General features: G+C 44.7%; 1 protein-coding gene across 1 annotated transcript in view; it reads right to left on the bottom strand.

Annotated features, from left to right (window-relative positions):
- Nucleotides 1–16,856, bottom strand: part of LOC126210384 (uncharacterized) — a 93,042-nt gene that overhangs the window by 14,277 nt on the left and 61,909 nt on the right. The window contains exon 8 of the mRNA XM_049939614.1: nt 2,056–2,222. Within this exon, the coding sequence (XP_049795571.1) occupies nt 2,056–2,222 (167 nt within the window). The remainder of the gene's footprint in view (nt 1–2,055; nt 2,223–16,856) is intronic.

Genomic DNA, 16,856 nt, shown 5'->3' with positions numbered 1-16,856 from the left:
GCTGAAGATGAACATCAATGGCTCAAAACACTTCGTATGTCATACAATATATTTATTATAAAAATGGATGTACTTATGTATGTGAGTATGTATGTACCACATCTACACCTAAACCACTGGCACAATTTCGGCCAAACTTGGTACTCATATTACTTTCTCAGTTGAAAGAAATACTGTGAGGGTAAGAACCAGCAACGTCCTATAGAGGAGGGGGTCATAATGTGGAGAGACATCCGTGGAGGTAGAAATGGATAGAAAGGAGGATGTGAACATAGGTATGAGCGAGGAATAGATGGACACAGAGAGGGGAACGAGCATGAACATAGAAAGGGAAGAGGAGGAGGTGGACAGAGGAAGGAAAGAGCAGGATATGAAAAGAGAGCGGTGGAGAAAGAGATAAAGGAAGTAGAGGAGGAGATAGAGGGGCAGGACGAGATTGATTCAGAGGAGGGGGTGGAGGAGATGGACAAAGGGGGAAGGAGCAGATGAACAGCGGTGGAATGAGTGGGTAGGCAGAGGGGGCAGGAGCATAAGGGCAGAGAAACTGGGAAGGAGCACATGGAAAGAGTGATGGAGAGGTAGCAGATGGACAGAGAGACCGACAGAGGGAGATAGACAATGGGGCTGGAAGAGGTGAACAGAGAGAGAGGACAGAAGGATATGGACATATAGGAGGGCGGAGGGGACGAGCAAAGAGAGGTGGAAGGAGGAATTGTGCTAATGGAAGTGGAGTGAATACATACCTGAGCAACGCCAGGTACTCAGCTAAAAACTGTTATAAATCTTCGATCGCAAACCATTTTCTTTTATTTTACAATTGGTTTCGATCTTTATCATCAGGTACGTTTGTCATTCGCAGGAGAAATGGTCAGTAATCAGGGACATGACATAAACGATAATTCCATTGGCTCTAAAATACAGTTCTTAAGAGCTATGAACACTTGCTCATCTTCGATACTGTGAAACTCCTCTCTTCTAGTGAACAATTTTTCATAGCTCTTAAAGTATTCACATTAGAGCGCATGTTTCCTAGACGTTTTTGCTTCGATTGATCGTTCTGATCAAATCTGTGAATATTGATCATTCCTGCTGGCTGCATCAAACGAAACAGAAAACCTTAAATATATATGTATATGGTATCTGTTCTTTCGGACATGTGACCATGCAGCTCGTTAGAATGAAATTACATTGAAATGAACACCCTTAGCTGCATAAGGCGTTGATATAAGTCAACGGGGACAGTTGAAAATTTGTTTCCCGTCCGGGACTCGAACCCGGGATCTCCTGCTTACATGGCAGACGCTCTATTCATCTGAGCCACCGAGGACACAGAATCGGCGGTAAAGAAGCGAGTAATGAATATGATGGGCAGGGGCACTAGGAATTTGGTGCGGGACAATAAGTTACGAATGTGGGTCTCACGGGAGACGTCCCAGAGATAAGTCCCTGCAGTCGCACTATCCTCTGTGTCCTCGGTGGCTCAGATGGATAATCTGCCATGTAAGCAGGAGATCCCAGGTTCGACTCCCGGTCGGGACATACATTTTCAACTGTCCCCGTTGACTTATATCAACGTCTGATGCAGCTAAGGGTATCCATTTCATTGTGATTTCAAAAAATTTAAAACCGAGACAGGTACCGTCAACAGATGTAAGAGCATAATAAAACTATTATAAACACAACTGACCTATATTGCAGGGTGACTGAGAATACTGTTAGTTTTGTTATCTTATTGCATCTTTTAACGGCGCCCATCTCGCGTACAAGTTTTTCTGTCTTATGAACTAGTTTGGAATGAAAGGTATGCCTGATGACGATCATACAGATCTAAACCGACCACAAAACGAAAGAAATATTTTGTGATGAAAGAATGTTTTATTGTATTCTGTTATAAAAGTAATAAACCGTAAATAGCGTGACAGGTTGTGATATGTACCCGTATAACCTTCAGCTATGCCGAATATGAAACGGCGCCGATTCCCCCACATCACAAGCAGGTTTCTGCCCTTCCCTCGTCTGAGGACTGCTTAGGGCAGAGCTGGGCACTGTACTCACTCGTGGTCGATGTTGGCGGTCGCCTCGTCCATGATCAGCACCTTGGCGTTCCTCAGGGCCGCCCTGGCCAGGCAGATGAGCTGCCTCTGTCCAGCGCTCCAGCCGCTGCCTCCAGCGCCCACTGGAGTCTCTAGACCGGTCCCAGCGACCAGACCGCTGAGCTCCACCTAGAAGCATACCAGCTGCTGCAAACTCGGTGACCCTGCAAACTGTAATGTCTGTCACAGGAATGTGTCCATACCACACTGACACCACTGCACTATACTCTGAAGAGAAAACTGATTGTCTTTTATCCTGTGACTGGTGGTGGGGAAATGGAAAAAAATCGCAACACCAGGAAGTAGTTGTGCAAAAGCTGCGACAGCTGTTAGGCGTGTTTCTACATCTGAAAGATGATGTCTGTTGAAATTTCACGCCAGTCCCCTAAGAGTGGCGGTAGCAGCGCCACCGCGAGGATACAAATCAGGTTTGCTGCAAACACACGCGGTAACGGTCGTGATAGTTAACTACCTTTCAGACTGGACGTGGTGCGTTGATGTTAGCCAAGAATGCCTGTAGGGCGACAAAGGCGCCATTGTCAACGAACCGTGCGTGGCTCGCGTTCCCGCCATCATGTTTCTTACACCCTGTTTTTAACGTACTTCCACCTCACAACGTTAATTTAAATTACTAGTGATGAAGAGTAGGCTGAAGTTCAAGACATTAGTCAGGAAGAATCAATACGCAAAGAAGTGGGATACGGAAGTACTAAGGAATGACGAGATACGTTTGAAGTTCTCTAACGCTATAGATACAGCAATAAGGAATAGCGCAGTAGGCAGTACAGTTGAAGAGGAATGGACATCTCTAAAAAGGGCCATCACAAAAGTTGGGAAGGAAAACATAGGTACAAAGAAGGTAGCTGCGAAGAAACCATGGGTAACAGAAGAAATACTTCAGTTGATTGATGAAAGGAGGAAGTACAAACATGTTCCGGGAAAATCAGGAATACAGAAGTACAAGTCGATGAGGAATGAAATAAATAGGAAGTGCAGGGAAGCTAAGACGAAATGGCTGCAGGAAAAATGTGAAGACATCGAAAAAGATATGATTGTCGGAATGACAGACTCAGCATACAGGAAAGTCAAAACAACCTTCGGTGACATTAAAAGTAACGGTGGTAACATTAAGAGTGCAACGGGAATTCCACTGTTAAATGCAGAGGAGAGAGCAGATAGGTGGAAAGAATACATTGAAAGCCTCTATGAGGGTGAAGATTTGTCTGATGTGATAGAAGAAGAAACAGGAGTCGATTTAGAAGAGATAGGGGACCCAGTATTAGAATCGGAATTTAAAAGAGCTTTGGAGGACTTACGGTCAAATAAGGCAGAAGAGATAGATAACATTCCATCAGAATTTCTAAAATCATTGGGGGAAGTGGCAACAAAACGACTATTCACGTTGGTGCGTAGGATATATGAGTCTGGCGACATACCATCAGACTTTCGGAAAAGCATCATCCACACAATTCCGAAGACGGCAAGAGCTGACAAGTGCGAGAATTATCGCACAATCAGCTTAACAGCTCATGCATCGAAGCTGGTTACAAGAATAATATACAGAAGAATGGAAAAGAAAATTGAGAATGCGCTAGGTGACGATCAGTTTGGCTTTAGGAAAAGTAAAGGGACGAGAGAGGCAATTCTGACGTTACGGCTAGTAATGGAAGGAAGGCTACAGAAAAATCAAGACACGTTCATAGGATTTGTCGACCTGGAAAAAGCGTTCGACAATATAAAATGGTGCAAGCTGTTCGAGATTCTGAAAAAAGTAGGGGTAAGCTATAGGGAGAGACGGGTAATATACAATATGTACAACAACCAAGAGGGAATAATAAGAGTGGACGATCAAGGACGAAGTGCTCGTATTAAGAAGAGTGTAAGACAAGGCTGTAGCCTTTCGCCCCTACTCTTCAATCTGTAGATCGAGGAAGCAATGATGCAAATAAAAGAAAGGTTCAGGAGTGGAATTAAATTACAAGGTGAAAGGATATCAATGATACGATTCGCTGATGACATTGCTATCCTGAGTGAAAGTGAAGAAGAATTAAATGATCAGCTGAACGGAATGAACAGTCTAATGAGTACACAGTAAGGTTTGAGAGTAAATCGGAGAAAGACGAAGGTAATGAGAAGTAGTAGAAATGAGAACACACTTAACATCAGGATTGTTGATCACGAAGTCAATGAAGGAATTCTGCTACCTTGGCAGTAAAATAACCAATGATGGACGCAGCAAGGAGGACATCAAAAGCAGACTCGCTATGACAAAAAAGGCATTTCTGGCCAAGAGAAGTCTACTAATATCAAATACCGGCTTTAATTTGAGGAAGAAATTTCTGAGGATGTGCGTCTGGAGCACAGCATTGTATGGTAGTGAAACATGGACTGTGGGAAAACCGGAACAGAAGAGAATCGAAGCATTTGAGATGTGGTGCTAAAGATGAATGTTGAAAATTAGGTGGACTGATAAGGTAAGGAATGAGGAGGTTCTACGCAGAATCGGAGAGGAAAGGAATATGTGGAAAACACTGATAAGGAGAAGGGACAGGATGATAGGACATCTGCTAAACCATGAGAGAATGACTTCCATGGTACTAGAGGGAGCTGTAGAGGGCAAAAACTGTAGAGGAAGACAGAGATTGGAATACGTCAAGCAAATAATTGAGGACGTAGGTTGCAAGTGCTACTCTGAGATGAGTAGGTTAGCACAGGAAAGGAATTCGTGGCGGGCCGCATCAAACCAGTCAGTAGACTGATGACCAAAAAAAGAAAACTGCCACTGAGTTTCTGCTTTGCCTGACCGTGACCGGCGCTAGCAGGGCGTATCGATCGATGTATCCCTTCTCGTAGTATCTTTGCTCGACTGCTGTTACTTCCCGGTCGTTGTTTGTCGTAGGCAGTTCGGGTCTCGAGTTCGGGTCTGCCAGTCAGTTGGAACGTGTCTGGAGCCCAGTCCGGACCTGCCAGTCGAGGTGTTGCAATGCGGCACTCACCAGTGCAGTCGGGTTGGAGCAGCAGTGAGGTCTGCGTCGACATGGTTCGCTCGACCATTGCCGCCACGCATCACTTGAGCCGAGCCACGGTCTTGGTGGATCGTCGGTCGGTCGTCCTACCGGACGACGCGCTTTGGCTCGCCGATCGTTCATGAGTCGGCTGTGTGTGTGTGTGTGTGTGTGCATCGACTCCCGATTTGTCTTCGTGCGTGCTTGGTTACTGTTGTGTGTTATTCAGGTCTTCGTGCAAGTGTTTGTCAGTTCGTGTGTGCAGTTGGCGTTATTTCCACTGACGACGATTTTAGATGTTGTCGACATTGTGAGGGGAGTCGGTCGGTTGCTGCGGACCAGGGAAGTTATCTCCGCGCGGTGCAGTCAGCTGGGTCCGCTGGCAGTCCCTGCGCAGTGTCGGAGTGGAGCTGCCCGATCGCTGCGAGCTTCGTGGTTCACCGACCCAGGACGTCAAAGTTGAGTAGTGTTTCAAATATCCAAATTTTGCAAAACAAACATAATGTCTTACGGGATAACAGCAATCAGTGATTTGATAATGTTACTTAAAATCCGTCTTGATAGGATTTTTTTTTTCATATGACCGGTTTCGGTTCATTCAGAACCATCTTCAGATCTGATATTTCAGTTACAGGAGTAATCCGTCGAAATCCAGCGACTTTCACATGCTACGTCACATCAGCATGTGAAAGTTGCTGGATTTGGACGGGTTACTCCTGTAACTGAAATATCAGATCTGAAGATGGTTCTGAATGAACCGAAAGCGGTCATATGAATAAAAAAAAATTTCCAATCAAGACGCATTTTAAGTAACATTATCAAATACCCAAGCCACGTCCATTCATGTTGCGGTGGTTCGTTTCGGTGGTTCGCTGTTGGGGAGGTTTTCCTGTGAGCAATGCCGAGTGTTTCTATTGCCGAAATTTAGCCACCATGCGGTGCAAGTAACGATATTGGTTGACTAAAATTCGAGTGCACCAGCGGAATTTTCTGCCTTGTGGCTGTTAGTGTTCCGGTTACCTGCCCTGGCCACTAACCTAATTTCAGGCGCGTCCTTTCCTCACCTGTTGTCGCTGTCCAGCTTGGTGTGTAATTCTGACAGCTAATATGTAGATCATTGTGGATTATCACGTAACCTTTTGTGGTTGCGTTCTCATGTAATGATTGATGGCTAGCAAGTCGTTGTGTAGGTCGGTCCGTGGCTGTCTCCTGGTTGGATTCCGACGGATCAAGTGCAGTTGGGCTCACCAGCTGTCTCACCTAAGTGAACGAGCGCAGACCGACGTCCCTGGGGGCTTCTGAGTGCCGTTGTCTTTATTCTCTTTCCCATCGGTGTTTAATTATCTGTTTTGCTCTATCTACTTTGCCTTGGGGCTTTCCACCTAGCTATGGTATATGTCTTTTTTAAATTATTTTATTTGCTATTTTAACTGCATTTTTATCTTGTTGATTTTTAAGATGTCTTATTTGGTGGCCTTCAGCCGTGAAAGAGTTGCGTTTGGTAAAGGTTCGGCTATGTGCCGCTTTGGTTGTAAATGTGTTATTAAATTACAAGTCGAAACTGACCCCAGCTTTATTTGGCCCTTCCCGCTATACTAATTACCTGTACTGCCCAGCGGGTTTAGCGGGCGTCTCAATCAAGGTCGTGTAATAGGGCTACGAGAAGCTGGATGTTCCTTCTGCGATACTGCTGAAAGACTCAGCAGGAATGTAGCCAGCGGTGGTCACGAAAATGTACGGTCGCAATAAGGTCGAGCCCCGGACGGCCGCGTGGAACTACCGAGAGGGAAGACCATCGTGTTCGGCGTATGGCTCTGGCCCATCGTACTGCAGCCATAGCGGCTATTTCAGCAGCAACTGGAACAACAGCGACACAACGAACTGTTGCAAATCGGTTACTGTAAAGACAGCTCCGAGCCCGACCCCTGTAGTGTGCATTCCACTGACCCCAAACCACCGTCATTTGCGACTTGAGTGGAGTCAAGCGAGAGCTCATTGAGGGCAGGGTGGAAGTCTGTCGTGTTTTCTGATGAAAGCTGGTCTGCTCTGCCGTGGTGCCAGCGATAGCCGAGTGCTGGTTAGCAGCCAACCTGTCTGCTTAGTACACACACTGGACCTGCACCTGGAGCTATGGTCTGAGGCGCCATGACCCCTCTCATGGTTATCCCATGCACTCTGACTGCACCTTTGTACATCAGTCCGCTGATTCGAACTGCTGTGCTGCCCTTCATGAACAGCTTTCCGGGGGGTGTTTCCCAGGAGGATAACCATCGCCCAAATGCAGCTTTTCGAACCCAATATGCTCTATAGAGTTCGGCATGTTGCCCATGCTTTGTACAATGTCGACATGTGCGATTTCCTGCACGATCACCAGATCTGTCCCCAAACGAGTACATATGGGACACTGTCGGACGATAGCTGCAGCGTCATCCACAACCAGCATTAACCGCCCCTGTATTGACTGGACCGAGTGAAGTGGCGCAATGATTAGCACACTGGATTCGCATTTGGATGACGACGATTCAAACCCGCATCATACTATCCTGATTTAGGTTTTCCGTGATTTCCCTAAATCGCTTCACGCAAATGCTGGGATGGTTCCTTTGATAGAGGATGGCCTATTTCCTTCTCCATCCTTCCCTGATCCGAACTTGCCCTCCGTCTCTAATGACGGGACGTTAAATACTTATCTCGCCCTCCTCCTCTGTTGACCGACCAAATGCAACAGGCATGGAAGTCCATCTCACAAGCTGACACGTGACACAAGACGTTTTCTTGGTAGCATTCAACATTCTGGCAGGTTACACCGTTTATTAACGTACCAGAATTTCACATTTTCAATGGCATATTTCGTGCTTACGTTAACCTCTGGTCTTGCAATGGTAATCGCTTCAATATGTTTCGTATACAAATGTATTCCCAAAATTTCATTGCACTAGTTCAACTATTTTTTGGTATTACGGGTTTTTTTCCGTCAGTGTAGTTGCGACTGAAACCTGAAGAATTATTAGACAAGGATGTTATTTGTCACCAGCGCTTTCCAATATTTATGCTGTTTTACCGACATTCGCGGTCTAAGGCGGTGAAGTCATGGACTGTGCGGCTGGTCCCGGCGGAGGTTCGAGTCCTCCCTCGGGCATGGGTGTGTGTGTTTGTCCTTAGCCTGGGATGCTGCCCCACATGTCGTGGACGAATGAGCTCTGGAACACGCAGTTCACCGGGTTTCCAGCACACACCTATACGCTCGTCGCTTTCACGTAGACACCACTGAAAGCAACAGTCATTGCACTCTCCAGTCGACTATTTCCTGACACCAGATTACCGTGCTTGGCCCTGTCGGGGTGTCAGTAGTGACCTGGCCAGATCCACACGAAGATGACGTGCTACAGACGCGAAATTTAACCGACAGGAAGAAGATGCTGTGATATGCAAATGATTAGCTTTTCAGAGCATTCACACAAGATTGGCGCCGGTGGCGACACCTACAACGTGCTGACATAAGGAAAGTTTCCAACCGATTTCTCATACATAAACAGCAGTTGAACGGCGTCGCCTGGTGAAACGTCGTTGTGATGCCTTGTGTAAGGAGGAGAAATGCGTAACATCACGTTTCCGACTTTGATAAAGGTCGGGTTGTAGCCTATCGCGATTGCGGTTTATCGTATCGCGACATTGCTGCTCGCGTTGGTCGAGATCCGATGACTGTTAGCAGAATATGGAATCAGTGGGTTCAGGAGGGTAATACGGAACGCCGTGCTGGATCACAGCGGCCTCGTATCACGAGCAGTCGAGATGAGGCATCTTATCCGCATGGCTGTAACGGATCGTGCAGCCACGTCTCGATCCCTGAGTCAACAGATGGGGACGTTTCCAAAACAACAATCATCTTCGCGAACAGCTGCACGACGTTTGCAGCAGCATGCACTATCAGCTCGGAGACCATGGCTACGGTTACCTCTGACGCTGCATCACAGACAGGAGCGCCTGCGATGGTGCACTCGACGACGAACCTGGGTGCATGAATGGCAAAACGTCATCCCGGTTCTGTTTACAGCATCATGATGGTCGCATCCGTGTTTGGCGATATCGCGGTGAACGCACATTGGAATCGTTTATTCGTCATCGCCATACTGGCGTATCACCCGGCATGATTATATGGGGCCGCGCGGGATTAGCCGAGCGGTCTGAGGCGCTGCAATCATGGACTGTGCGGCTGGTCCCGGCGGAGGTTCGAGTCCTCCCTCGGGCATGGGTGTGTGTGTGTTTGTTCTTAGGATAATTTAGGTTAAGTAGTGTGTAAGCTTAGGGACTGACGACCTTAGCAGTTAAGTCCCATAAGATTTCACACACATTTGAAAATTTGACACCGATATTCAAAGCATTAGAAAAAGCTTTGAGGAGCATGAGGCGTTACACGAGGAGCAAAAATGATAAATACAGACATCAAAAAAAGTCTTCCATCACCTCGGTTCCGATACTCCCCGAACGTCTAAAGAAAACTGGAATAGAGAAAACATAATAAACTTAATTCCCGCCCTTTTTATTGCTCATGAAAACCACAAATTGCATGTTGTACCACCATACAGCGAGACATTCAGACATGGTGGTCCAGATTGCTGTACACTCCGGTACCTCTAATACCCAGTAGCACGTCCTATTGCATTAATGCACGCCTGTATTCGTTGTGACATATTATCCACAATTTCATGAAGGCCGTGTTGGTTCAGATTGTTCCACTCCTCATCAGCGATTCGGCGTAGACCCCTCAGAGTGGTTGGTGGGTCACGTCGTCCATAAACACCCCTTTTCAATCTACCCAGGCATGTTCGATAGGGTTCATGTCTGGAGAACATGCTGGGCAATCTAGTCGAGTGATGTCGTTATCCTTAAGGAAGTCATTCAGAAGATCTGCACGATCGGGGTGCGAATTGTCGTCCATGAAGACGAATGCCCCTCCAATATGCTGCCGACATGGTTGCACTGTCATTCGGAGGATGGCATTCACGTATCGTACAGCCGTTACGGCGTCTTCCATAACCATCAGCGGCGTACGTCGGCCCCACAGATATTTTATTTTTTTTGGTCATCAGTCTACTGACTGGTTTGATGCGGCCCGCCACGAATTCCTTTCCTGTGCTAACCTATTCATCTCAGAGTAGCACTTGCAACCTACGTCCTCAATTATTTGCTTGACGTATTCCAATCTCTGTCTTCCTCTACAGTTTTTGCCCTCTACACCTCCCTCTAGTACCATGCAAGTCATTCCCTCATGTCTTAGCAGATGTCCTATCATCATGTCCCTTCTCCTTATCAGTGTTTTCCACATATTCCTTTCCTCTCCGATTCTGCGTAGAACCTCCTCATTCCTTACCTTATCAGTCCACCTAATTTTCAACATTCGTCTATAGCACCACATCTCGATTCTCTTCTGTTCCGGCTTTCCCACAGTCCATGTTTCACTACCATACAATGCTCTACTCCAGACGTACATCCGCAGAAATTTCTTCCTCAAATTAAAGCCGGTATTTGATATTAGTAGACTTCTCTTGGCCAGAAATGCCTTTTTTGCCATAGCGAGTCTGCTTTTGATGTCCTCCTTGCTGCGTCCGTCATTGGTTATTTTACTGCCTAGGTAGCAGAATTCCTTAACTTCACTGACTTCGTGATCAACAATCCTGATGTTAAGTGTGTTCCCATTTCTACTACTTCTCATTACCTTCATCTTTCTCCGATTTACTCTCAAACCTTACTGTGTACTCATTAGACTGTTCATTCCGTTCAGCTGATCATTTAATTCTTCTTCACTTTCACTGAGGATAGCAATGTCATCAGCGAATCGTATCATTGATATCCTTTCACCTTGTATTTTAATTCCACTCCTGAACCTTTCTTTTATTTCCATCATTGCTTCCTCGATGTACAGATTGAAGAGTAGGGGCGAAAGGCTACAGCCTTGTCTTACACCCTTCTTAATACGAGCACTTCGTTCTTGATCGTCCACTCTTATTATTCCCTCTTGGTTGTTGTACATATTGTATATGACCCGTCTCTCCCTATAGCTTACCCTTACTTTTTTCAGAATCTCGAACAGCTTGCACCATTTTATATTGTCGAACGCTTTTTCCAGGTCGACAAATCCTATGAAAGTGTCTTGATTTTTCTTTAGCCTTGCTTCCATTATTAGCCGTAACGTCGGAATTGCCTCTCTCGTCCCTTTATTTTTCCTAAAGCCAAACTGATCGTCACTTAGCGCATTCTCAATTTTCTTTTCCATTCTTCTGTATATTATTCTTGTAACCAGCTTCGATGCATGAGCTGTTAAGCTGATTGTGCGATAATTCTCGCACTTGTCAGCTCTTGCCGTCTTCGGAATTGTGTGGATGATGCTTTTCCGAAAGTCAGATGGTATGTCGCCCGACTCATATATTCTACACACCAACGTGAATAGTCGTTTCGTTGCCACTTTCCCCAATGATTTTAGAAATTCTGATGGAATGTTATCTATCCCTTCTGCCTTATTTGACCGTAAGTCCTCCAAAGCTCTTTTAAATTCCGATTCTAATACTGGATCCCCTATCTCTTCTAGATAGACTCCTGTTTCTTCTTCTGTCACATCAGACAAATCTTCACCCTCATAGAAGCTTTCAATGTATTCTTTCCACCTATCTGCTCTCTCCTCTGCATTTAACAGTGGAATTCCCGTCGCACTCTTAATGTTACCACCGTTGCTTTTAATGTCACCAAAGGTTGTTTTTACTTTCCTGTATGCTGAGCCTGTCCTTCCGACAATCATATCTTTTTCGATGTCTTCACATTTTTCCTGCAGCCATTTCGTCTTAGCTTCCCTCCACTTCCTATTTATTTCATTCCTCACCGACTTGTATTTCTGTATTCCTGATTTTCCCAGAACATGTATCTACTTCCTCATTTCATTAATCAACTGAAGTACTCCTTCTGTTACCCATGGTTTCTTCGCAGCTATCTTCTTTGTACCTATGTTTTCCTTCCCAACTTCTGTGATGGCTCTTTTTAGAGTTGTCCGTTCCTCTTCAACTGTACTGCCTACTGCGCTATTCCTTATTGCTGTATCTATAGCGTTAGAGAACTTCAAACGTATCTCGTCATTCCTTAGTACTTCCGTATCCTATTTCTTTGCGTATTGATTCTTCCTGACTAATGTCTTGAACTTCAGCCTACTCTTCATCACTACTATATTGTGATCTGAGTCTATATCTGCTCCTGGGTGCGCCTTACAATCCAGTATCTGATTTCGGAATCTCTGTCTGACCATGATGTAATCTAATTGAAATCTTCCCGTATCTCCCGGCCTTTTCCAAGTATACCTCCTCCTCTTGTGATTCTTGAACAGGGTTTTCGCTATTACTAGCAGAAACTTGTTACAGAACTCAATTAGTCTTTCTCCTCCTTCATTCCTTGTCCCAAGCCCATATTCTCCTGTAACCTTTTTTCTAGTCCTTCCCCTACAACTGCATTCCAGTCGCCCATGACTGTTAGATTTCCGTCCCCCTTTACATACTGCATTACCCTTTCAATATCCTCATACACTTTCTCTATCTGTTCATCTTCAGCTTGCGACGTCGGCATGTATACCTGAACTATCGTTGTCGGTGTTGGTCTGCTGTCGATTCTGATTAGAACAACCCGGTCACTGAACTGTTCACAGTAACACACCCTCTGCCCTACCTTCCTATTCATAACGAATCCTACACCTGTTATACCATTTTGTGCTGCTGTTGATATTACCCGATACTCATCTGACCAGAAATCCTTGTCTTCCTTCCACTTCACTTCACTGACCCCTACTATATCTAGATTGAGCCTTTGCATTTCCGTTTTCAGATTTTCTAGTTTCCCTAACATCTTCAAGCTTCTGACATTCCACGCCCCGACTCGTAGAACGTTATCCTTTCGTTGATTGTTCAATCTTTTTCTCATGGTAACCTCCCCCTTGGCAGTCCCCTCCCGGAGATCCGAATGGGGGACTATTCCGGAATCTTTTGCCAATGGAGATATCATCATGACACTTCTTCAAATACAGGCCACATGTCCTGTGGATACACGTTACGTGTCTTTAATGCAGTGGTTTCCATTGCCTTCTGCATCCTCATGTCGTTGATCATTGCTGATTCTTCCGCCTTTAGGGGCAATTTCCCACCCCTAGAACAAGAGAGTGCCCTGAACCTCTATCCGCTCCTCCGCCCTCTTTGACAAGGCCGTTGGCAGAATGAGGCTGACTTCTTATGCCGGAAGTCTTCGGCCGCCAATGCTGATTATTTATCAAAATTTAGGGACCGAAGACGTTTTTGATTATGAATCAAAGACGCTACCCCTAGACCACGGGTACAACATAATGCCACCCCAAAACAGCAGGGAACCTCCACCTTGGTGCTCTCGCTGGACAGTGTGTCTATCAGCCTGACCGGGTTGCCTCCAAACATGTCTGCGAAGATTGTCTGGTTGGAGACATATACGACTCTCATTGGTGAAGAGTACGTGATGTCAATCCGGAGCGGTCCATTCGGTATGTTGTTGGGCCCATCTGTACCACGCTGCATGCTGTCGAGGTTGCAAAGAAGGACGTCGCCATGGACGTCGGGAGTGAAGTTGCGCATCATGCAGCCTATTGCGCACAGTTTGAGTCGTAACACGACGTCCTATGCCTGCAAAAAAAGAATTTTCAACATGATAGCGTTGCTGTTAGGGTCCCTCCTAGCCATAATCCACAGGTAGCGGTCATCCACTGCAGCAGTAGTCCTTGGGCGGCCTGAGCGAGGCATGTCATCGACCCTGTCTCTCTGGTTCTCCTCCATGTCCGAACATCTTTTTGGTTCACTCCGAGACGCTTACACTCTTCCCTTGTTGAGAGCCCTTCCTGGCACAAAGTGACAATGCAGACGCGATCGAACCGTGGTATTGACCGTCTAGGCATGGTTGAACTACAGACAACCTGGGTCGTGTTCCTCCTTCCTGGTAGAATGACTGGAGCTGATCGGCTGTCGGACCCCCTCCGTCTAATAGGCGCTGCTCGTGCATGGTTGTTTACATCTTTGGGTGGGTTTAGTAACGTCTGTCAACAATCAAAGGGACTTTGTCTGTGATACAATATCCACAGTCAGCGTCTGTCTTCAGGAGTTCTGGGAACCGGGGTGATGCAAAACCTTTTTTTGATGTGTGTATAATAAAGAACTAAATAATTAAGCAGTGTTGGCTGTTGCAGATGAGGAACTACAATTTATGACTCTGGTAGTTCACAAAAGTGGGTAAGTAGCACATGATGAGGATAAACGTTGGAAAGAACAAAGTGATGAGAAATAGCAATTATGAAGGTTGTGAAAAAATTTTGTTGGAATTAAAGACCGTGGGACAATTACAATGGTTAGGTGCTGAGAAAGTTTGTTGGTAGAAAATGAAAGTTGTGTTGAGGAAATAAGAATTAGAGTATGGACAAAAGAGATTTCGAAAAAGTGTAAGGTTTGTTGAAGGCAAAAATCATGGTTCATCGTTGTGGAGTGAATGTTCGAAGAGAAATGTTGTGAGAGAATAAGAAATAGTGAAGTACTTCGAACAATAGTATAGGAAATAATCAAACTTGAAATGATCGACCACTATTTGGAAAAAACTGTCCGCAACGAGGAAGGAATAAAAATGGGCCAAGTCAGGAGCAGGTTGAGGAAGAGATGGGTTGGTGGACATGGGGAGGTGGGGAGAGTCTAGTCGATGTTTCTCGTGAGGCAGACAAAGGGAAAGGCACAGCGGTATGATCAACGGCCAAGCTGTTCTGACTATCTCTTTGTTGGTGTTTTCACAATATCGTCCACCATTTGGTACATTTTCACTGTTTCCAACAATTATATTAATTTGTGATTATTGCTGTGCTTTGGAAACGCCGATATTTTTGATATGTTGATGACCATTGTTGATGGTGTTCCTTTATTCCGTCCGAAGACTGTTAAAATGTGGTTTCAACGCTACTCTATCCTATGAAAACCTCTTCATATCAGATTAACTACTGCAACTTGCATCCATTTGAGCCTGCTTAATGTAATCAGCTGTTGGTCTTCCTCTAAAACTTCTACGCCTCCACCACTTCCCTCCGTTGCCAAATAATTAATCCCTGGTCTCTCATGATGCGTCCAGTCAACCAATTCCTTCTTTTAGTTACATTGTACCATAAATTTCCTTTATTCCAAATTCGAATCAAAACCTTTTCATTAGTTACTCTATTTAACTTTCTAATTTTCAAAATTCATTTCCAGAGCTTCTATTTATTTATTTTTCTCAGAAATTTTCGTCTTCGACACGACGCCTCTTGAAAGAGCATAACTTCAGAAATGAAGTTTTAACGTTTAAATTTATATTCTTATTTCTCATTTTCGGAATAGCCCTTCTACTTCAGTTATCATCAGTTTTTTTTGCCAAGATAAAAAAGTTGATCGACTAGTTTTAATATTCAGGGTCACCTGAATACATCCTTGCCTTCCTTTACTGCTTGCTCAACGTACAGATTAAATAGCATCGTAGATAGGCGGCAACCCTGTCTCACTCTCTTCTCAGCTTCTGCTGCCCTTTCATTTCCCTCAACTCTTAGAACTGCAGTCTGGTTCGTGTAAAAGTTGTACCTAACATTCTGCTCCCGCTCCCTGCTACCTTCAGAATTTCAAACAGTGTATTCTAGTCAATATTGTGAAAAGCTTTCTCTAAACCTACTAATGATATAAAAGTAGGTTCGTCTCTCTTTAAACTATCTTCTAAGTCGAACGATTAGTGTTGCCTCGTGTGTCTCAAATTTTTCCGGAACCCAAACTGAGTTTCTCCGAGGTCAGTTTTAAAAATAAATTTCACCAGTATTTTGTAAACGTGACTTACGAAATTGATGGTTCGGTAATACATCCACCTGTCAGGATCTGCTTTTCTTGCAATAGAAACGATTACGTTTTTCTTTAAATCTGAAGATATGTTGCCTGTCTCCTTTATGTTACAAACCACGTGCAATAGCTTTGTGTGGCTGACTCTCCCAAGCATATCACTATCTTTCTTCACTTCAGGAGTCTTGTTTGGATTTTAAGTTTTACAGTGCTCCAACAAAGTCATGTCGCACTATCATATGTCTCAACCTCCGTGTATTTTCTCTTCCCTTCAATTTTGTTTTTGTTATTTAGGCCCTCTATATATTCAGCTCATGAAAATTGATCATTGTTCTGGAGTTGGGACAGTGGCTGACAATATAAATAATGGAAATGGAAGAAATGATCTGTATTTCCAAAGAAATTATTATTCAGACGCTTCATTTGCGTCATATTCAGGTCTACTATAAAGCAAATACAGTAAGTAGTTCCAGTCATTGACTCACGTATGACAGGAACGATACAGTAACAAGGCACCGTGAACCGCTATTCATCGAGAGTGTATATTCCACTGACACCACTGACGTTCCGAACATGCAGAGAAGCAATTCTTCCTTTGAAATTGACTATGGAAGCAAGACTGGAGACAAATCAAAACACGTTCGTAGGATTTGTCGACCTGGAAAAATCGTACTACAATGTAAATGGTGCAAAATGTTCGAATTTCCGAGAAAAATAGTGGTAAGCTATAGGGATAGATGGGTAATATACAATATGTACAAGAACAAAGACGGAACAATAAGAGTTGAAGACCAAGAAAGAAGTGCTCGGATCAAAAAGGGTGTAAGACAGGGATGTAATCTCTCGCCCATGCTGTTCAAGATATACGTCGA

The sequence above is a fragment of the Schistocerca nitens genome, chromosome 10 (genome assembly GCF_023898315.1).
Source record: "Schistocerca nitens isolate TAMUIC-IGC-003100 chromosome 10, iqSchNite1.1, whole genome shotgun sequence".
Taxonomy (NCBI): Eukaryota; Metazoa; Arthropoda; class Insecta; order Orthoptera; family Acrididae; genus Schistocerca; species Schistocerca nitens.
The sequence above is the reverse complement of the archived record's forward strand: the minus strand, read 5'-3'. Positions and strand labels throughout refer to the sequence as shown.